This window comes from Lissotriton vulgaris, chromosome 4_1 (genome assembly GCF_964263255.1).
Source record: "Lissotriton vulgaris chromosome 4_1, aLisVul1.2, whole genome shotgun sequence".
NCBI lineage: Eukaryota > Metazoa > Chordata > Amphibia > Caudata > Salamandridae > Lissotriton > Lissotriton vulgaris.
This window is the reverse complement of record NC_141691.1, coordinates 2,074,385,560-2,074,409,079: the sequence shown is the minus strand read 5'-3', so window position 1 is coordinate 2,074,409,079 and position 23,520 is coordinate 2,074,385,560. Positions and strand designations below refer to the sequence as shown.

Sequence of the window (23,520 nt, the reverse complement as noted above, 5' to 3'; positions counted from 1 at the left end):
TATTAGTAAAAAAGTACATCATTGCTTATTTAATCACAGATCAAACACTCTTGCTCTGCTAAAACCCAATTTACAAGTGGTCATACTATTGCTATTTCCTTTTGCCAGATGTGGCAAGAGACACATTTTAGTATTTTACTGTCCTGCATCGGATCTGTCCTTACTAAAGTGGTAATACTTTCTAGGTGTCTCTGCGTTAGTAGCTCCTCTAAGTCACCAAGATCACATTAATAACCGGTATGATGCTACTTTGGTGATGTCACAGCCAGCCATCTCCATCCTCTCCATGTACGGTCAACAGACCCCTGTCTTCTGATGACAGAAGATACCAGATGCAGGAGTCCAATGGTGGCCTTTTTGGCGCAAACATTATTGAGGAGTTTAGAGGATGTTAAACAACATGGCACCCTTCTTCTTGCTTACTTGAAATATGTTCTGCTGCTAAATGCAATGTCTTGTGACACTGTGGAGGTTTTAAATTAACTAATAATGCACTGTCCTCCCATGACAGCACCCCAACAAGATAGAATCCCTGTTAATTTGCAAGAAATAGTACAGAGCAGGCTCAGTGACATGAACCTTAACAGTTTTGAACCCCAGCTTTCACCGAATGCCAAGTGACTTGGATTCTCTCTGGGCACCAACCTCACCCTCAAGGATCAGTGTGTCAAAAACAAAGAGGGTCTGGTACCAGCTCTCTCTTCTATAGAAAGTGAAACCATTTCAACAAGAAAACGACTTCACAACTTGTATTCAAGCCCTCAAACTCTTGCATCTGGAATGGGGTACCGCCCTGCTGCATCGCCGCCCAGACTCCTCATTGGTGCCCCATGTAGGTGTCCTACACACTGCAGCATTCTCATGCAGGGCCTGAAGACATATGACCACATCACCCCCAACCCGAGGAACTCCATTGGCTTTCTCTTCCAGCCCGCAGTATCTTCAAAACCAGCTGCATCATTTAGAAAGCGATCACGACCATCCCCCCGCTTATCTTGCAGAAAAGTTCACTATCTCTAGTGGTTTTCTTCAAACCCACAGCCAGGACGCCATCAGACTGGAGACAAAGTACCTGATTTAGAGTTTAGTGGACAGGTTACTCCGTCACATACCAGCCAGATATCTGGTCCGCTGTATTACAAGTGCCACTGTATATAATGCACTTGTAATGCGGCAGATGGGATATCTGTCAGTAACTGCACACATCTGCTCTCAGAACCCAGCAACCTCTCCGGTCACTTGTCGATCTTGCCTTTGACCCTGTGCAACAGTTCCCTGCCTTTTGGCTAGGCGGAAGCTAACCATATGCTTAAAATGATAAACTTGGAGATCAAAAAATTATCAATAATTATCATGGATGCATTTTGCATGTGTTTCACTGTCCATGTGAAATGGGATTAATAATGATATTGTTGTATTATGTCATGCCACATGTCCACCTCATCCTGGCCCTTAGATTCTGCAACATTACATTGATATACCCCAAAGTTAGGCGGAAGAAGCAGTTTGAACGTCGAACAGAGTCAAGAACACGCATTCAGCATGGCCCTCTGTCTGCAGCATTTACTGCAAAAGGCAGAAATCTCCTCACATACTATTAATTCTACATCATGGTAAAATGACAGAATTTTCAAAGTTTCATTAAGAATCTCAAGAGTTCTCCTGATAATCCTCATGGTGATAGCCAGCAGGAATGCACTCTTCCAAGAAAGATGCACAGCCATTCTGTGAATTGGCTCAATTGGTGAATGCACCAAAGATGATAAACTATTCAGCTCCAGTTCTGGTGACACTTGTTTCATTTGGAGGTGTAGAAGTGTTTTAATGATTAGAAATGAACGCTTAATTCAGATGGGTTTAAGTTAGCATAAGTAGTCCACAGTCGAAGCAACAAGGCCAAAGCCAACCTGCACTCACATACATTCAATAAGAAATGTGGGCTTTTATTTTTCATGAACACGCCTGGTTTCAGTGCGCTTTTACTTTGAAGCTTTCTTCAGGGTCTCTGTATATTAATAAGATACAAATGCATCAGTTTGCCCCCTCACTAGGAATCCATGCCCAGGATGTTCCAGTGTATTGCAATATTCAAGGCATTTTGCCAAAGCTCGAACTAGAGAGCCATTCATTCTCGTAATGTATTATTGTTTAAGATACTTAAATGCACTAACTTTTTCTTTATTTCCTATGTGCATTAAACTTATTATTATGCAGCAAAGTAGGTGTTTACTAGATGTAACTTATTTGATGTATCTTGTGTATTTGAACAGTCATTGGTTGTATCTTTGGTAATCCAGCCCTTTTATGCCATTTCACACCATGTCCACTGTGTGGCTTTTCTGCCTAAAACCATATAAAAGGTTATGTCTTTGGAAAATATGCCAGGCTTACTTTTTAAGGAGCAACCTCTATGCTAGCCTATTTAATCACTCTGTATTTAGACTTTTCCTGCCTTCCTAACTGTGCAGACTCTGCCCTAGTCTGTCATTTAATTAATACATTGAGACTTTCTTTGCCTTTTGAGGCAGACTCTATGTCAGTCCTCTTGCTGAACTATATTTTGCTTTCAGTTTATTCACTTTGGAGATGGACCTTATGTTGAGCTTCTTGTATTATTAAATGCTAATTCACAATGATTTGACTAACGACTTTCTGCCTTCAGTAATGATCTTAATTTTGAATAAACCTTTATGGTTTTTACTTGAATCCCGTCTGGTGAAGACATGTTACTTGGTCCTTGAACTTAAGGAAACATGCAAGGTCTTACAAAGATTCAGACAGTTCTGATCCTGTGCATCAACCTTCTAATTATTACTTTAATTCATTGATTAGCCCCTCAGTGTAAAAGGTGCTGTATCCAGAGAACCTTAATGGTTGTGAAGGATAAACTAGACCTGGTCTATTTCAGCAGGCAGGGCAAACCTCCTTGGATTAGATTCCCCAATCTCAATCAAGACTCATACTTGGCAGGACTAAATCTGTGAGTGTTTCCAGGGTGAAAGGGATATGCGACTAGCCCTCATTTGCAATTGGACAACATCCACAGTATTGGGGGAATTTCCTCATTTACAAATCCCATTTGTGAGAGCAAAATTTCACAAATCTTCATTTTGCACCGGAGTGATGGAAATTTACCTAGGCAGATGGATATTTTGCAAACCCAAGTAAACCTTAGCACTTCATAATTTTTTAGAAATCATGTGCGCAGTGATTTCACTTTTCTATTCAATTCCTTCAGTCATTTTGTGCAGGCAGTAGGCTTGTATTCCAGTCTGGCATGTATTACCAACTTTACTTTTTCACTCCCTCTCTCCAATCTGTGAGAGCCCACACAGAACCCCATGGACGCAGTCCAGTGGAGAAGTGTGGCTCAATGGTTAGAGTGGCAGACCCTGATGCAGAGGTCTAGCCCGGGACCAGGGTTCAATTCCCCGCCTCGGCGGGTCTTGGGCTCAAAATTCCACGGACCTGATAATTCTCGCCTCGGTGCCTATTCCAATCATGGAGTCCCACTCTGCAACTCTGGGCAATAGCTTGCTTAATCTCCACAACAACCCCCACAACGCTAAGGATGCCTGGCCTCCACCTTGGGGGTGCCCAGGAGTGGACGCCTCACAGGGAAAGCCAGGATGGGTTCCACAGCGGTATTCGTGCAAGCGCCTTGAGACCCTTGCGGGTGAGTAGTGCGCTATACAAGTATCAATTTACATTTTTTTTTTACATTTTAGTCCTCCCCAGGCCTAAGCCATTCTTTCTCAAACCTTGCCATCCGGTGAGTCTTGACGAACTCTCGAAGTGCACGCAACACGTCATTTGGGTGGATAAGTTCGCTGGTAATTGATTCATGCAATTTTGAAGATTTACTTTCTTTACCAGTGCGATGACCATCTTCTGCGCCCTGCAAAATATCATAACAATTAATCAAAGATAAATTATTATCAATGGAACTGGATGTTCCAAAATCTATGACTTTTCAAAACCAGAATTTACAGAAGTGATCACTATTTCAACATAAAAAAGTTACTCAACATAGTCAGAACTTCTCAAACACCGATTCATCGCATATACCTACCACAGCACCTAGCATTAAAATTAACACATCAGATGCCGCTTGCTGTACTTTTTGTTAGCTAGTACAGAACATCTTTACTTTACAAACTTTGAACTGCTGGATCCAGAATCTAATTCTTACAGTGTTAGTGTGATGTCACAAGTAGGCTGTAGAAGGATGTGTAATTTGTGGCACCAAGGACCTATGGCACATTATTGAGCAGTAATGTCCTACTTTGGTATTGTGACACCCAATGCTACAAAAAAAGGACAGAAACACATTTGATGCTGGACAGAACGCAGGAGGCAGGACAGGAAGCAACTATGGCCGAAACAAACCAGAAGCAGTGCCAGAGGTCATAAACACCTGAGCTTTACAAGGCATTGAACACACGGCCTCCCCATATCATTGTATCTCCTGCTGTAATGTTGTTAGTAACCTCCCAAACACGCTGACACCAGGAAGTAGCACCTATGTAAACACCTTGAGGCACAGACCAAGACAAAGGCACAAGGAAAAACATTGTGATGTCACTCCGCTTAGGAGGCGGCAACCAGCCCCTCCTACTCCCCAGCCCCTCCTACTCCCATAAAGTCGTTCACCTCAGAGACAATCCCACAGTTACATAAACACAAATCGCTGTGTCACCCAGGCAATGAAACAGATTCCTTCAATGCGGCTGCTTACAAGAGACCCTGGGTCCTAGGGGTCCTGGGTGCAGAAAAACCAAAAGCGCCACCGTTACCAAAAGACTCAAGAAGGACAAGTTACTTGCCTGCTGTAACATTCTTTCTGGTAGGGACTATCTAGCCACAGGTTCCCCACCTTTTGAATAATTCCCAGGTGTCAGACTGGATCCGGAAGCTTTTTAACAGTACCTCTGTGAGCCAGAAAGTGGTGCCATGTGGCTGTGCATGGACGCCGTTCTGCTCCAGGAATGACGCGGAGACCTACGTGCCACTCCCGTGCGTTGACGTCACTTGCTTTCGAGACAGTCTGCGGCCCAGGTCCCAAACAAATTGAGTGACGGCTGGGGGAGGAATCTGTGACTAGTGTCTCTACCAGAAAGAGGGTTACCAAACGTAACTAAGTTGTTCTTCTGATAGAGACTTCTAGCCACAGATTCCTCACCTTTTGAATAGCTACCAAAGCAGCACCTATTAGGCGGTGGGTCTGTGAATGGATTCAAACCAGAAAATCCTGCAGGACCAAGCAGGCAAAATGCACCTCTCGGTGAACCTGACTGTCCAGACAACAGTTCTTTGTGAATGCATGGAGGGACGCCAATGTGATCGCCGGGCAGACGTCTAGGACAGGGAACCCATGTGCTAACACGGTGGTAGCAGCATCGGCTTTGGTAGAATCAGCATGCTGTCCTTCCGGAGGGTGCTTTTTAGCCAATGTAATGCAGATCCCAATGCAGAGCACAATCCAGCAGGGATGGTTCTCTTTAGCACAGCGTTGGCTTTTCTTGCTACAGCGAGCCCTACAAAGAGCTGATTGTCCACCCAGTGTTCTCTGGTGTAATCAATGTAAAAGCTGAGCGCTCTCTCAGGTTCCAACCAATGGAGTCTCTCCTCCTCCTTAAAGAGATGAGGCGGAGATTTAAACGCCAGCAGGGTGATGGTTCGACTCTGGAGAAGGGAGAAACAAATGTTGCAGCCCTTGCAAAAATCGCATCATGACTGGTGACTTAAACAATGAGGGCTGATTTGGCAACCGTAAGAAAGTCCAAAGGGAACTCTTAATGGTGCCCAATGCAAAGCCTTGCTGCCAAGAGACAGAACAAACTATAGAACATCATATAACTTGGCCTAAAGGGGGTCAATTTGCCGTCTGCCGCACCAAGCCACACATTGGTCTAACAACAGGCGCATAAAGTTTTCGTTGAGGGATGCTTGACTGCCAAGATGACATCACCCACCTCCTGCAGAAGGTCACAGGTGTTCAGCTGGTGCAGCTCAATCTATAAGCAAGAAGGGGGAGAGTGCAAAGGCCTTAGTGCAGAACCCTGCCCTGTTGCTGCAGAAGCCGGTCCTCCCGGTGGGGCAGCCTGATTGTAAGAACTGGGACCGCCAGCTCTCCAGGGGGTAGCATGGCACGAGCAGGAAGGCAGCCAGGGGCTTGCGTGTAAAGCAGCCACTTAACACACACATCCAATGAAACACACAGTGGCGCAATAATGGATACCACACCAGTAGTTGTATTTGAAAGATCAAGATCTTTTATATAGACTTTCAATTAGAGCAATGCATAGGTAATTCATTAGCATTTCCTGAAGCAGTTGCAGAAAGACTTATCCTAAAAATAATAATCAGCTCATTTAAGCCGTGCAACATTAAATAACCTGGAGGATCCTACAAGAAGCGACTATAGTATTGCATTAAAGTACCACATAGTAACAAAACATTTCAGAAAGTACTTTTCAGTATAACAAAGAACTTCGAAGAACACAGCCTTTAGTCATCAACCACAAGCCTTTCTTCTTGTGAATATTGATCGCTTTGCGACCCAGATCAGATCATCAGAATACTATAAAAGTGCACCCCTGTAAGAAAATTCAGTACAGTGTAGTGAATCTCCCTCTCATTTCAGGCTTGTAAATATGGTGCACTACGAACATTTCAGGCTTGTAAATATGGTGCAGAGGGGAAAGTGTTTAATCCACCAACCTCCAAACTCTTGAGGCACATTAGAATGGGGCCAACAGGGCCCTGTCTCAGCTTACCCCGGGGGAGGGGTGACCTCTGGCCTCACCCGGCCTACCGCCCTCCTCCCCGGTGGTTACCTTGTACTTTCGGCCCTCCGGGGCCCTTACGCAGTCACCGGTAACGGGGAGGGGTGTTCGACCCTCCTAGGGCCTCACTCGGCCCGGCGCGGTGCAGGGATGACTTCGGGGCACCAGCGCCGGATCAAGATCAGCGTGGAGGCACAGCCGGAGGGGGCTTTCTGGCTCCGCGGCCCTCCTCCGAGGCGAGACCCGGCTTCCCCAAGCGCCGGGCCTTGTCAGCGGGGCCCGGCGGTAACAGCCAATGGTGATGCAGCTTGGGCGGGGGCGCGGCCGAGGACGTGGCGGAGCTCCCGCTCACGTGACGGGGCCCAGGCAGGCTTCAGGCCTAACACGGCCTGACAATCTCGATGCCGCAGCCCTCTTCTGCCACCGGGGGCCGCCGAGGGGGCTCAATGTCGGCGCTAGTCACAGCGCAGGTCACGCGGCCACAGGACAGACCAGCAGCGCCTCTGAGGCATCGTTTGGGCGGCGCTGACGCCGCGGGGGCAACTCTCCTCAAAGGCCTCAGGGCGCCAAGGTACAGCGCGAGCACCAGTCCCGGGAAGCGCGTGGGGCTTCACAGCGTGGGCCACCCGGGGTGGGGCCCTAGGGACAATCTCAGACACAGCGCTGAGCAGTGGGGGGTCGGAATAGAGCGTTTCTCTCTCAGTCACTCAGCAGATTGGGTCTGCAGGAGGGAAGGCGACCTCTAGCCTCCTGACAGGACAGACAGTCTCATCCACAGCGCTGACCAGGGGGGTTCAGGATAAAGCGTTTTTCACACCGTTCCACAGGGACAACAGAGCAGTTCAGTCAGGGGGAGACCAGGGGGGCAAGGAGTGCCCACTGCAGGCAAGGGGGTTGCGCAGGGCAGCACAGTCCAGTACCTGGTCGATCCCCCAGCAGTCTCTGGTCAAAGGCAAGCAATCTTCTTGGCGCTTGGAGGGTTCTGCGCCCTTGGGTGTTTGTTTCTTGAAGTTGCTGAGAGGGGGGGGGGGGGTTGAGTTGAAGGCTTGAAGAGTTTTTCCTCAGTCACTGCAGATCGACCCTGGGGTTCCCTACCACTGGGCCAGATCAGGGGGCTAGCTTAGGACACCTCACCCAGCTTAAGAGGCAGCACCTAAATCCTGTCACTCCTAGTAGTATAGGTTCCTCACTAGGCCCTCCCGCCTAAAACTCCTGCGTGGGTTCCCCAGGTCAGTGATGCCCCAACTGACTAGAAAAAGTTCCCCCCCTTTCTTATATATGCCCAGGTCAGGTGACCACTCTCTAAGGCGGGAAAAGTCAGGTCCGCCTATCTTCTGGAAGGTTCCAGGAGCTTCCTGGAGGTTCCACCATTCTGGCTATGGGCAGGCTGGCAGGCTGGAATGGCAACATTGTATGGGGATCCAGCCTGCTCCTGGCAGCTAGGGTGCTACACTAAAAGACCACGCCGCAGTAGCAGGGGCCAGTGGCAGCCATGTTGGAAGTAGAGAGCACCTGCACCCTAACACAGATTAGCTATGAAAAGGGTGCCCAAAGACCTATGGGCCAACAAAAAGTAGGTGGGAAAAATGAGGCAAGGGCAAAAAGTCACAGGGAAAGACCACCCTAGGGCTGACAGGTCTAACACTGATTGAAGCATATATGCTCAAGCCCAGGAGTTCTGGATACCCTACTCTCCAAGCCCAATCTGGAGCTATTCGGATGACTTGGTCTCTGTCGGTCCTGATCTTCCTGAGAACTCAGGACAGGATTGATATCGATGGACATGCATATAGGAATCCTCATTGGCAGCTCGTGACACTTGAAAGTGGTGAGGTGTAAAATTTGGACATGACTTATGTAGCAAAATGTCGCGGCTCCTGGCTGGGTCCTGTTTTCCTGCTCTCCTGATGAACAGGAAGTAGGCAGCCTCCCTCCCCTCAGCCAATCACAACGCTGCAATGGCAGCGCTGTGATTGGTGGGGACAGCACCCAGCCATTTTCTCAATGAAGGCCGGATGAAGCCTACATAGAGAAAATCCAAGGTGTGCATGACTGGTTTGGTCAGCCACAGCAGGTCGACCCAACAGTCATGGCGCACAGCATTGGGCAAGCCACTTCTCTCCGACTCACCCACCCGCCCGCCCCCAACCAGGCATACCCTTCTACTTTCTCGCAGGACGAGTAAAATACTATTTTATGTTTCTGCTTCTCGCACTGCGAGAAAGCATTGGGGTGACGACCCTCCGCCCTAATGGAGAAGCCGCCTCTGTAAGTTCTGAGTTCCACACGAGGCGGAACGAGCAAGAGACGCCTTGGAAACTCCAACGCGTGAAAGAGCTGACATTGTGCGTTCTCGTGGTGGCTAACAGATTAAGCCAAGGTTCTCCACACTGTGATCTGCTAGCTGAGCTCACCCTCCCTGACAGGTGCGTCACCAGGAAAATTCCTTGGTGGTCCAGCCATTTCCAGAAGCACAAGGCTACTTGGCACAGGGTTTGTGACCACATCCTTCCATGTTTGTTGCAGTGCCACATGGCTTTAGTGTTGTTCGTGAGCACCCCCAGCAGACTCCCTTTGATGGATGAAAAGAAAGCTTTCAAAGGCAAGGACTCGGAATCAGAGACTAGATCCCTCTGATCTCCGCTGCTTGCAGATGGCTGCCACAACCCATAAGTGATACATTGGTCACACTGTCAGCTCTGGGTGGGGAAGGGAGAGAGGTTTGCCATTGACCCAACTGTGATCCAGCCGCCACCACTGCAGATCTTTTGCAGTCTTCTCCGAAATTGGAATGTGGTCAGAGGAGTCCTCTTTATGTTGGAGCCACTGGGACTTCAGATCCCCAATGCAAAGCCTGTATAAGCCGCCAGCAGGATGCAGGAGTTCATCAGCGCCACCAGCCTCAGAGTTGAACTCACTGAAATCCAGAACTGAGGGTGAAAGATTGGATCATAGCCGTAATGTCCCCATTGTATCCTGGCCCCTTAAGTATCTTGTCCAGGCAGTGATCTCTGACTTGAGGTCTCTGGTGAGGAGGAAAAGAATAAAAGTCCTCAATGAGACTGATCACAAGTACAGCCCTCATTTTCTTACTCAAAGAATAGGGCCATTACCCTTCCAAACAAAAAATGTAGAGAGCCAACCATGTGGAATCGGACACCACATCTAGAATAAAATTAATAGCATAGGCTAGAAGAGAGCAGAATATAATAGAATAGAACAGTAATTTGTAAAGCACACAAATGCCAAAGAGGATTCAAGGCGCCAGAAAAGAAAGAACGGAAATTTCACAATTAAGAAAAAGAGCTCAGTTTTTAACAACTCTCTGAAGGCTAAGCAACAATGCACTTGCCAAAGATGAAGCGGCAAGCCATTCCCAAACCTTTCGCTCCTGGCATAACTGGACTGGGACTCTCGGAGATGTAAGGACGCGGGACGAATAAGTCTAAAAGTGGGACAAGGACAAAGATCATCACAAAGACAGATGGTCCTAATTTGTGGAATGCCCGATGGACACCACGTAGGGCTGTGAACATGATCCATTGGGAGATTGTAAGCCGATAAAACGCCCCTCTAGCTTCGAAGCATGATCACATTCTCACAGTTCTTTCAAATGGCAGCTGCATGTATTGAATTAGTTGAAACATGTCAATGACGGAAGAAGTCAATCCCTGGTGGCAAGAATTACTGAAGTCTAGTCTAGGTAAGATACAGGCTTCAAATACAGTTGCATGTTGAGTTTGAGAAACACTCATCCCTAGAAGTTTCAACCGGAAGAGGCAAAAAGATGCATTCACTTGCTTAAAACATGAAAATCTCAGTCATAAATGGAAGAGAAGGGAACATGGAAAGATATCCACAGATTATTAAAACACAAGAAACATGGTGTGTCTTCCATGAATGAGCATCCAGGATGGACAACCAACCGAATAATCATAAGCTTTGTCAAAGAGGGCCCAAAAGTCCAGGGGACTGTTTCGTGGACAATGTTCGTAGGTGAAGTAAAAAGATAATACAATAAAAAACCAAACAACTACATGCTCTGGTTGAATGAGGTTTGTAAAAGTGAAGATTATAAAACAGAGTAATGTAGGAACTTTTACCCCAAATATTACACCCAAAAATGTTAACACACATACTGTTGTGAGTCCTAACATCTCCTAATGGAGAGCTAGTGTCCAGTAAACACTCACTCGCCTTCCCCTCATCCTTCTAATCTACTATCCCAATAACTACCTCATGGTATGTGCATAATGCTTTTCCCTCTAGCAGTGATGCCGTGACCTCCACTTCCGCTAGTGCATATCGACAGGTAAAGTGTCATTTAGCAATGATGCTGTTGAAAGTCGCAGGTCCGATCTAAATAACCAGAGCTCTGGTGGCTTGGTTGCTGGATCTGTGTTTTGCTGTGGCATACTTGGTTTTGTGCGATATGATTTTTTCACTGCACAAGTGTAACCCTTAAGCTTGGGCCATGCTTGTGAGTAACCAACCATAAACACAGGATCTGACAGCAGCATGTAACCTAGAAAGTGAATCACAAGTAGAAACCACACCCTTGGTGTGGGTGCCCTACAAAATCCCTCATTAATGTGGAAGTGCGAGAGTACGTCGAGTCATTTTTCTTGTTCTAGCCTCATTGATTTATTCTTGTGAGTTCTTCTGATTCGTTGCAGGTGCTTGCGGACACCCTACTGTTGTCACCCTCACTTGTGACAAGCGCCTCTTAGCAGGCTGTCTCTTAACCAGACTTCACCCACAACATTCACTTGCCTTGTAATATTTGTGGAAATCTGAACTGGTCTGAGGCTGAAAAGGTCAAATCTGGGGTTTAAAGGTCAAAGCCTAATGTACCTTTAGTGATTGGTAGGTGACACTTTAGCATGTCCAGTTCAAGCTTTCACTTTACAAACCACTGACAGCATCTTCATTGCCAGAGATGTTGGATTGCTAGAAAGGAGTTAAGGTGCAGGATGGGCTTCAGAGCCTCAGCAGAGACCACCTTCATGTTTGAGAGGTTGATGCGGTCTTCTCAGGATCTCGGCTTCAGCGATTGGGTGGTGGTGTTGGCATTTTCCAGAGCCAGGGGCTGAAAGGTTTACCATCCGGGAGCATCTCTGTGTCGGAGGGTGGCATTGTGTGCAAGGTTGTTTTTGTCTACTACATCAGTGGTTCTTAACCTGGGGTCTGTGACATCTAATCGGGATTTACGCAAATGTTTAGAAAATGTAATACTATTAAAGGATTAATAACTGATATATGCGGAAAAAAATCAAATAGCAAAACTGAAAATTATAAAACTCTCTGTCAATGTGAAAACATGTGAAATTGAAGGTTAAAATGTTGGTATCTTTAGCTTGATTCCTGGGAGAAGCACAAGTAAGGTAAACAGAATCTAGTATGGACAATTGTTGGCCTCCATACAAGCTCTGGAATGAGGTGACAGAAAGAGAGCAACCATTGTGACCAAGAACTACATAGTGATAGGCTAGAGTCCAGCATATTGCTTCGTCTTTCAGAAATAAAGCCAACATCTGAAAAGCTGCAACCTTCCCATTCAAATTCAAATTTGGATTTGTATATATATTTTTTGTTTGAAAGCAAATAATATATTTCGAACTTTCTATATGTATTTGATCTAAACTGGTTTCTGCATTTTGTTTATTGTCTTAAGTTCAACTCATAGATACTGCTTGAGTCAGGGTTTCCAGCTTCCAGTAGCTTGTCAATGGGAGTCCATAGAAGTCAAAAGGTAAAGAACCACTATCCGATATTATTATTTTTGGGGGTTAAAGGAATCATTTTGGTGAATTTACCAATGGACAGGAGATTATGACAGCTGAGAGATGTTGCTAAGGAAGTACCAGAGATTCTGTTTTCTTGACATCGAGTGTTTGTACTAAGTATAGTGTTTTGTAGACAGGTAAGGTCTGTTGTTTTCTTTTTTATCAGTGTGATTGCACCTCCCTGACTGTCCCTTGCTTTTAATTAATGGGGAGTTCCAGGTACAGAGACTTTGGCAGTACTGTCTTGCAGTGCCAGTGTCGTGGGTTTAAGGGCACCTGGAGGAGATTAGCCTTTAATGGTTAAAAAAACTAAACTGCTGTGACAACAAATGCAGTCTTATAGTATATGGGATAAAGTACCCCCTGCTGTATATTATAAGGGTATTGCAAGTCACCGATGAGTTCCATACACATTTAGACGAATGAGGCCAAAGGCCAAGTCCCTTTATAATGTTATGGAACTGAGAGATGCCCTGCAATATTCTTATCATACACTTTATCCCATATACAACATGGTCATACCATCACTGTTCCCACAAACCACTTGGAACCTTGGTGCGTAGAGAGAGCATGTTTGTAAACATGAAGAATAAAAATAGATCCACCAGTGCAAAATTAAACAGATCAAAAACCTATTAGATATTTACTGCAGAAAGACATTAGAAACAGTTCATTGCAAGTAATGAACAAGTTACTTACCTTCGGTAACAATGTATCTGTAAGAGACATAGATTAGTTATAGATTCCTTACCTTAGAATTACCTCCAGGCGTCAGACTGGATCCGGAGAAATGTTTTCTTAGAAGTACCCCTGCGCGTCGGTAGGTGGCGTCAGTCGACTCCATGTTCGTCGTTGGCGCAGTGGTCGCCGGAATGGCATTGTGGTGTCTACTTGACCCTGTGTGCTGATGTTAGTTCTTACATGACTTACCACGCCAGAAACCCAGAGCCATGCAAGACACTGACCACTGGTGCACATAACTAGGGCCCTGTAAGGGAGTCCCTATCGCTAGAAGTCAGTTTTCAGAACGGGGAGGCTGGGTGGAGCTGTACGGAATATATAACTACTAATGTCCCTTACAGATACATCGTTACCAAAGGAAGTAACTTGTTCATCTGAAAGAGACTGTAGTTATAGATTCCTTACCTTAGAATAGATACCCCAGCAATACTAACCCCGGAGGTGGTTCTGCGAACCAAGTTCACACCAGGAAGTCCTAGAGAACAAAACGGCCGAAAAAGCAGTCTCTTTGGACTTGGCTGTCCGGAGAGTAATGTTTAGTAAACGTGTGCAGGGATGCCCGCATGGCTGCCTGACAGATGTCAATCAATGGAACTCCATGTCCCAAAGCAGTAGTAGCGGCCGTCGTCCTGGTAGAGTGGGCGCGCAGTCCTACTGGAGGTTCCTTTTTAGCCAAAGAATAACAGATCTTAATGCATAGGACCCCCCATCCAGAGATGGTAGGCTTGTGCACTGCCCGACAGAAGGTGGGCAATGTGATGGTCTGACCTACGTGGAAAGAGGTAACCACTTTGGCCAAAAAAGAAGGCCTAGTACGGAGGAGTACTTTGTCCGGATGGACAGCAAGAAAGGGAGGCCTGGAAGATAAGGCCTGAAGCCCATTCAGCCTGCGAGCAGAGGTGATGGCAAGCAAGAAAGCAGTCTTCAAAGTGAGAAGACAAAGAGGACAATTATCTAGTGGCTCGAAGGGAGCACACATAAGATGAGTGAGGACAAGATTCAAGTCCCACCGGGGCATTACGAAAGGAGAAGAAGGAAAGAGATGAGTAATGCCCTTCTGAAAAATTTTAACATTCAGGGACTTGAAAAGAGACGGCTGATGGAAAGGCTGAGAAAGGCCGAAATGGCCGACAGATAGCCTTTCAGGGTGCCCAGAGCAGAGCCCTGCTGGGCTAAAGAAATAATGAAGAGGAGAACCTCAGAAAGGGGGCAGAAAGGGGATCCACAGCCTTTGCTGTGCACTATGCCACAAATGTGTTCCATCTGCGGGTGTATACCGTTTTAGTGGAGGGACACCTGGCTGCCAAGATGACATTACAGACTTCGGGAGGAAGGTCGAAACCGAAGAGGCAGTCTGATCGGATGATCGATGGCCATGCTCAAGAGCACGGGGTACCGACTCTTCGTGTCTAGTCCGGAGCCACAAGAATGACTTGGGCCAGGTCTCGCTTGATCTTCTTCAGCACTCAGGGTAGAAGTGGTACAGGCAGAAAGGCGTACAGGAGGCCGCAATTCCACGTGCGAAGAAAGGCGTCGCCGAGCGAGTGTCGGCTTAGAAATTCCAACGCTCAGTACTGTTGACATTGCACGTTCTCTTCGGTGGCGAATAGATCTAACCAAGGCTCTCTCCACTGCCGAAAGAGACCTTGCGCCACCTCCGACTGAAGACGCCATTCGTGATCCATCATGCACCGGCGGCTGAGTTTGTCTGCCCTGTCGTTCAGGGAACCTGTCATGCGTTGAACCACCAGGGATACGCCCTGATGTTCCAGCCATGTCCAAAGGAGCAAAGCCTTTGGACATGGAAATACCCCACTCCCCCCAGTTTGTTGAAGTACCACATGTCAGTGAACAACTGCACTACTCTTCCTTTACCAGAGGGAAGGAATGCCTTCAGTGCAAGACGAATCGCCCAGAGCTCCAAAAGGCTGATGTGGAGGTCATCCTCCACCAGAGTCCAGAGTCCTCTGATCTCCGCCTCCCGCTTGTGGCCGCCCCATCCCAGGAGTGACGCATCCGTCACTACTGTGAACTCTGGTTGGGGAAGGGAGACCCAATCCTGGTTCATCAGCCACCATTGCAACTGGCTTGCAGTCCCCTCCGAGATCTGGACAACATCAGAAAGATTCCCCTGATGCTGCGCCTACTGGAACTTTAGGTCCCACAGCAGAGCCCGCATATGCCATCTGGCATGATCCACCAGCAGGATGCAGGAGGCCATGAGGCCCAGCAGCCTCAGGGTCATTCTCACCAAAATCCGGATTAGAGGCTGAAACATCGGTATCTTGTCCCAAATATTCCAGACTCGCTGCTCGAGAGGGTAAACCCTAAACTGTGCTGTGTCCAGAACTGCTCTGATGAAAAGGAGCGTCTGAGAGGGAATCCGGTGTGACTTTGGCACGTTGATAGTGAACCCCAGAAAATGCAGGAGGTCCGCCGTAGTCTGGAGTTGGGAAACGACAGCCTGGGGCGAGCCCGCCTTCAACAGTCAGTCGTTGAGAGAGGGGAAGACTGACACCCCTGATCTGCGCAGACGGGCTGCAACCACTTTCGTGAACAGCCGAGGGGCGTTGGTCTGGCCAAAAGGGAGCACAGTGAACTGTAAATGCTCATGGCCTACCGTGAACCGCAGGTAACGCCGATGGGCAGGCAAGACGGGGATGTGAAAGTAAGCATCTTGCAAGTCCAACGCTACCATCCAGTCTCCAGGGTCGAGGGCAGAAAAGTCCTGAGCCACAGTTAACATCTTGAACTTCTCCTTCCGGAGGAAGCGGTTGTCATCCCTGAGGTCTAAGATAGGACGCAGGTAACAGGAAGTAGTGGGAGTAGCAACCATGACCTACTTCTGGCACAGGGACGCGTTTGATGGCTCCCTTAGTTAAAAGAGCCATAACTTCCTGGTGCAGAAGGGCCAGATGATCCTCCGGCATGCAACCTTGTCCCCATACTAGCGACAGCCATCAAATGGCATGTCTAAAAAGGTTGATTGAACATCCCCAGAGAAGCCAGCGGACCTCAGCCAGGCATAGAGTGTCAGGGCTACTGAGGTAGAAATTGTTCTACCCAGCGAGTCGGCAGTATTCAGTCCATACCTGATGGCGAACTTTGCTGAGTCTCGACCCTCTGCAACAGCGCAGGTGAGCACGGCACGGGCCTTCCCCGGGACACTGTGGCAGCACTTGTGCAACTGTGTCCCACACAGAGTGGGTCTAACGGCCCAAGAGACATGCAGTGTTCACCGACCGAAGTCCTAAGCTGGCGGAAGAAAACATTTTCTTTCAAAGATGGTCCATCTTCTTTGACTCCCTGCCTGGGGGAGCAGTAGGGAACATGCCTTTTGATGTCGAGACTTGGACCACCAAGCTCTCGGGGTAGGGTGTTGGGAGAGGAAAATCTGGTCCCCCGGGGCAGGGCGGTGGCATCGGGAAATCATCCTATCCACAAGTGCCCCTGTGCTGAGCTTGAACCAAGAGCCCAGAAGGATGTCAGTAAGGGCCTCATTGAAAGGCAGTAAGGGCTCCGAAGAGGCCGCTGCCGGCTGAAGCACCTGAGTCAGGAGGGTAGTTCTCAGAGCCACCATAGGAAGCTCAAGGCCCAAGGCCTCAGCCGCCCTACGCAACACCACAGCATAGGAGGCCCCCTCCTCCGTAGCCACGGTAGGGGGAGAAAGCATACCAAGGTCTGGTGAGGTAGCCAGACCACAGAACTTACCCAACTCCTCTCCCCAGTCCGGTTCCTCAAGTTGGTCTGCTAAAGGGTCACCAGACCCCTCCCAGGCCTCCTCACCCTCCTCTGGCTGCCACTCAGGGCGGTAGGGAACGCCAGGAAAAAACAGTGGTACAAGTCCAGCTCCGTGTCTAAGTTGGGGGTGAGGCTGGGGTCAACGCCAGCTGGGGGTGCAACCGGCATCGGGGGCATCGCCACTGGAATCGGCGCTGTAAGGTCAACCAGCACTGATCCGGATCCAGGCCTGGATCCTCGGGGGGCCCTCCGGCGCTGAAGCCGCCGGCCTCAAAGGGCCAGGTACCCCAGCCAAGTCTGCGAGGCCCAATGGTGTGCTGGCAGGGTCGGGCTGCCCAAAGATGCTATGTAGCGCTTCGTAGAAAGCTCAAACCCGGGCAGGGGACGCCCCGGCTCCCGGAAAGGGAGGGAAGCACTAAGTCGTCCCAGAGGCAGGATCCGGAGGCAAAACCGGAAACCGATGACGCTCTGGTTCTCGCGTTGCGTCGGCCGACGGACTGGAAGAAGGCGAAGATGATGCTTCTTCGCCTTCTTCTTGTGCTTCGACTTGCCCAATTAGTGCGAAGACTTTCATGATGAGTGGGGATGGCTTTGCGACCGGTCCCGAGACCTTGCCCTGGACCGAACATTGAGAGGCGTGGAGCTGACTGCTGGGCCTCCAGAAGCTTTCGGGACCGCTCTCGCAAAGACTTTGGGTTCATGGCCCGACAGTCGGAGCACGACTTTGGGCCATGGTCGCGCTCTAGGCACTAGAGGCACACGAGGTGCAGATCCGTGACAGACATCAGCTTGTGACAGGAGTCCTAAGGCTTGAAGCCGATCCGTTGATGGGACATCCCTACGTGCACCAGGAGTCGAAGGACCAAAAAAAGATGTTGACAAATGTCAAAAAAGTTTTAGTCAAAAAGTGACTAAGGGGCACGCTCTCTCTGTATCTGCGCTGGCTGGCTCGGAAAAAGAAAGAACTGATGTCAGCATGTAGGGGCGGCTTCTAAGTAGACACTGTGATGTCATTCCTGGGACTACGACGCCAACGAAGAAAGCAGAGTTGACCGAAGACACCTACCGACGTACAGGGGTACTGCTAAGAAAAAAATTCTCCAGATCCAATCTGAAACCTGGGGGTAATTCTAAGATAAGGAATCTATAATTACGGTCACTTTCAGATTCTTCTTCTTTTAAAGCTACATTAGTTTGGAATGTGTAGAAACAAGCAGAAGGTCTTTTTTCTATAATTTTCCAAGGAGTGCCAAAAATTAATGTTATTTCTACTTTTCACTGTAAGCTAGAAAAATAGAGCAGAAGAAAGAAAAGCAACTTGTGGTTGCTTTAAACAGCTGCTTCATTTATGCTCTGTGACCTGAGCTACCTTTCACCTCAGCTGTTGGCTCTGGTAGCAGGCGTTGTGACATCAGAACAAAACTGTAATAACTTATAATAGTAGAGTTTGGACGTCCTTTCTTTATATTCAGCGACTGGCTGCGTCACAAGTTGCAGATTACAAAGAAATTAGAGATATGCGCTTGTACAGGGATTGCAGTATTCCATGTATTGTAAAGCAATTACATAACAAGGTTTTAAAATGTGGTAGTTCATATCAATTTTAAACAATTAAAATGTATTCATATTTATTACTGTACTCCCTTCAAGAGCAGTAGTCAGTTGTTCATCTCAGGGTATAATTTTTCAAGTACCCCAGGAGTAATTCACAGAGAGTTCTCAGTAATGTTCCCAGTCTTAAGTTTGCATATCTCTTAGGCTTAGAACTGCTCAAATGCATGTAATCCTTGCTGTAACTTGATCTAGTGTATATTATAGCTGCCACTTATGGTATATGTAATGTACTTCACTGATAACAAGGTTGTACGTACGAGGGACCTTTCAAGACACAGTGCTGTCAGATTCTAATACTGCGCATTTCTTCTTCTGTCGCAGAGGATTGTTAAATGCTCCTGAAATTTACTGCTTGATACATTGGATGTTAAACCTTTCCTTGAAGAGCTTGTTCATCTTACCTGGTCGGATGGCAGTGGCTCCGCTCGGTACTTGAGGAAAAAATCCACCAGCTTATATACGTCGTCTTCGCTGTCGATGCCCAAGGCCTGGGGAGAAGCAGAGAAGTTACTTGAGCCTCACGAGACACTGGATATGGCTTTTTGTATAAATGTTCATATTACAGAATGCTCCAAGGCTGTTGGCGGTCTCCACAAGTGACCAAGCTCCTGAATTGGCATCTTTGAGCATGGGTCCTCTAATCCCGGGCATGTTTTTGAGGCTGGCTGCTGTAATCCTCTGCATATGTGTGAGACCAGGAGGGCGGGGAGGGCAGAGTGGTCCAAATCCTGGGCACCTGGTTAAGACTTGAGGCCTGAATCCTGGGCATATGTGAATGACCAGGGATTCCAATCTTGGGGTTCCTAATCCTCGACAAAACTGGGGCGGGGGGTCACAAATCATGAGCACATGATTGAGGCAGGGGGCTCTACTCCTAGGCACTGTCTGAGGTGGATGGGTCTAATTCTAGGCCACTGTTTCCGGCTGGGGGCTGTAATCCTAGTCACACGATTGAGACCAGGGGCTCTAAGCTTGGGCACACGTTTGAACCCTGGGGCATTAATCCTGTATATCTGTGTGAGACCAGAGACTATAATCCTGAGCACGATTGAGACTGGAGGGCTCTAATCGTGGGCACTCGGACAGTGTTGGGTCGGATGGGGTGTGGGACGGGTCTCTGTCACAGGCACTGGTCCTTCGGTCCAACAAACATCATGGCGGATGAAGCAAAACGTTTAAAGTGAATCTGCTTCTCTGTGGAGATGGGTGCGAGTGGGTGAGACAGATTAACCAGGCTTAAGACAAACGATGGATCTAGTTGCTTGTCTTGATTTTGACGAAGATTTAGGATTGATTAGTCTGGCAAATGGAAGTGCCAGGAGTTGGTAAAGTCTAAACAAGAAAGGAGAGTGGCCCTAAGCAGGGAGGTTTAAGTCTTGGCAAGAAGATAAGACAACATAATTTTAGCCTGAGCCTGTAGTGAGTGTTCGTTTCAGGAACAGAATTCAATCTACAATGTACAAGTCAACTCTTTACTGAGTATTAACATGAACTCAATATATCAAAAGGGGGTGGGGTCGCACACCACTCACGCACCAGCGGGATCGCCCCTAAGGACTGTGGTCAGTGTTAGTACTATACCTGGCAGATATTGGCAGCCATCGGCGACCCCAGAACACTGCCTATCCCTGCTGACGAGGGTTGAAAACCCGAAACACGTGTCCAGGGATGGCGAAGACAGCGAAGATAGCAAGATCGAAAGATGATGCATCGCGAACACTCTACTACAATGACCAGAGTCCTTAGGGGCAACTTCCGCCGGTGTGTGAGTAGTGTGCGACCCCACCCCATTTTATGAACTCAATATAATTGAAAAACATGAATAGATTGAAGTAGTAAAATGATAAAACTGCTGCTTGTACGTCATCAAGTTAAACCTTTCCAGCCCTTCTATCACTTGAAAGAATAACTATTTACAGGAGAATCTTAAAATGGAAAAACAGCATCTGTCTCAGCAGCTGAGGTTTCATTAAGGAGGACTTTTTCCCTTCTATAGTTGGACAAATATAATTCTTTGCTTTGAAACAAATATTAAAGAGAAAAAACAAATTGAGCTAAACTGCATAAAGAACTTGAATATTACCTGGAAGGATGAATGTTGAAAAACAAGTGAGAATTAAAGTGGAAAGTTCTATACGTTCTATAAGAAGATGTGTACTCTATTCATGGAATTCCTGATCTGAAACAATGAGGTCATTATTGTGCTATTGGGGTCGCTCATTGATTAGATCACATCACAGGAAAAAAAGATATGCAATCAAATGATTGCAAAGGCATAACAACAACAAAAAAATTTCAATGTCACTCTTGCTTCCCCAATCCCTTCATTGAATCCAAGAGAACAAGAACTCACCACAAAGATCGCGTCAAGCTCCATCAAGGAGCGCTCATCTTTCTTCAAAGGCGCTAGGAGTTTCAATAGTTTGCTCTCGATCAGAAATCCCTGGAAAAGAAAAAAATAATTCAGGCCAATCAACACTACAACAGCTACAATGAGGTTGAATTCTGCAGCACCCCTGCATGTGGAAACTAAGACACACTATGCAATCCGTCAATGTGTGTCCCTGTCGAAAAATAACACATTTCTAAAGCTCCTTTTAAGTACATATATGTTTTTGCTAATATTGTGAAAATGATTTCATTCTAGGTAAAAGCAAGCATGATGTCTGTGCTGCAAAAGCTGAAACACAAAACCTGTGTTTACTACATTCAAGTATAAAAGCCTTAATATGGGGTTGGAGGTAGATGAGAGACTCGGTGGTTGAGTAATACATAGCATGAAGGATGTAAAAGTTACACACCTGTAACACTAGTTGCCCAGAATTATTTTATTCCTTAGAAAATCTTGCTGAACAGAAGTCCCCAGAACACTTTAAAAAGAAATTACTTTAAGGATTAAGAAAATTTAGAATTTAGTTCCCTAGCAGGACCATAAAAAATAACTCAAACCGGCAAACTCGGCCAGTGCTTAGTTAGTAAAAGGATGAGCTGCACTGCCCAAAGCTCTGCTCTGGCTGTGGCATTAAAAGTCAGCTCGTTGAATTCCAAGGCTACTGGTCAAGGAATCTCTCCTGTAGGTACCTGATTTTTCCCCTTATGCCTACTTTTCCGTCTTTCTTCTTCTTTTTATTTTTTTTATTTTTCCCTCTCATGCTCATGGTCCATATTTGATGAGGAAAAATAACTGTCGGTACCAAATGAGAGCCGGGCCCTCACTGACAACCATTGCAACTAAAAGCGCCGGCCATCTTTTTTAGAAACTTGAAGTGTTCTAAAAGCATTTTGCAGACGGCGGCGACAGAAATATAAACAATTTCCTGCATGCTGTCAATCAGCAGGAAGCTGGCCATTGAACAGGACATGGCTCACAAGGCATAGATTGGTGCTGCTCAGGACCAGGGGTAGGCAGCCCTACTCACATCCTGGCTCGGTAAATCCCATGAATACGAAGGTTTTGTAAAGATGTTACCTAAATCGGTCAAGGCACACCTTCATTACTAAAGTTACTTTTCTTCAGGAGGTGAAGATGGTAAACCAGGGCTGACATGGCATTTCAATGCAGAAGTTAAGTAAGAAGCAAATCAATCCTAACACTGAGGTTTGCTACATTTCTGACCGTTGTAGGGCAGGTTCAAGCTCCTTTCACCTAATGACGGACTCCGAAACCTCCATTTTATCAGAGCGGAGTTCCAGCCAATGGCTGCCTGTCCAGTCGCGCTCCTCCAATAAACCAGCTTGAATCCAGCAGCAACGAGAACGAGGTCCCCCACCCCCGGTCAGAGCAGCATCTGGGAGTCATTGGTAGGCAGATAGAAATGGGAGCTGCGCAACCAGATGCTCTGACAGCGACGAACCTTGGTGAATACCAAACCCTATCACCTTGGCGGTCAAGGAAAAGGTGGAATCGCAACCGCCAGAGAATGGCCAGTAATGCAGGACAGCGAGTACTGGCGGTGGTATGCTGTGATCAGCTCTTTGTGCAAACTGATCATTGAACCTGAAACCTTAGTGTGGTAGATGGTGTTGAACGGCCGCTGGTGAGGGTATAAGTGCACTGATCGTGCCACCACTAAGATGAGTGTGAGCTCCAATAGAAACCACACCAAGCTTTAAAACACAGCCTCAGGCCGCCACCCACAGGTTTAGGAAAAGGGGAAAAGTATTTTAACCTGTTACAAAAACATCTCAAAGCAACTAAATGTAAAGAGGAGAATCAAAAGTGACTACATTTCCATAGTTGTATAGTGCTCAGAGGCAAGTGTGAGAGTCTGAAGCAGGAAGAAAGACAGAGAAAAGTGTTGATTCAGAACATCCATTAGGGATTGGACTTATTGGTTCAATTAATGATTGACTGACTCTCAAAGGGTAGTGAAGTTCAGGAGTCATGACATATTCTTGAAGGCTCAGCCAGCACCATATTTTATTTAAAAAAAAGACTAGGACTTTGTCAGGCCCCAGGGCAGGCCGGGGGTACTGGGCCACACCCGTGGGGGCCGAGGACTTTTCCCACTGCTGTACCGGGGTCTGTCTCACTATGGTTCTACAAACTGGTCCAAGTACAACCCTTTCTGCACTTCACTCTCGGTGGTCGGGAGGGCGAGCAGACAAAGGCTCCTCAAGTAGGGTCATTTGGGAGTACTCAGAATCAGAAATCAATACCACCCCTTCAGCAAGTCAATAAGATCAATGACCAGCCCAGTTCTTCTCTTTGTAGAAACAAGTACTTTATTACACAAAAAACACAGAATTCCACTGCACATTCAATAATGGATGACTACCTGATTCACAGGTGTGTCTCTCTGCACTTTCAGGGACTCCTGCTGATTAATCCAATTACCCCTTCGCCTGTC

General features: G+C 47.2%; 1 protein-coding gene across 1 annotated transcript in view; it reads right to left on the bottom strand.

Moving 5' to 3' along the window:
* DRC1 (dynein regulatory complex subunit 1) overlaps positions 1-23,520 on the bottom strand; it is a 131,271-nt gene that overhangs the window by 42,656 nt on the left and 65,095 nt on the right. The window contains exons 12-14 of the mRNA XM_086966513.1: positions 21,024-21,113; positions 19,072-19,158; positions 3,762-3,898 (exon numbers count right to left, since the gene is read on the bottom strand). Of these exons, the coding sequence (XP_086822639.1) occupies positions 3,762-3,898; positions 19,072-19,158; positions 21,024-21,113 (314 nt within the window). The remainder of the gene's footprint in view (positions 1-3,761; positions 3,899-19,071; positions 19,159-21,023; positions 21,114-23,520) is intronic.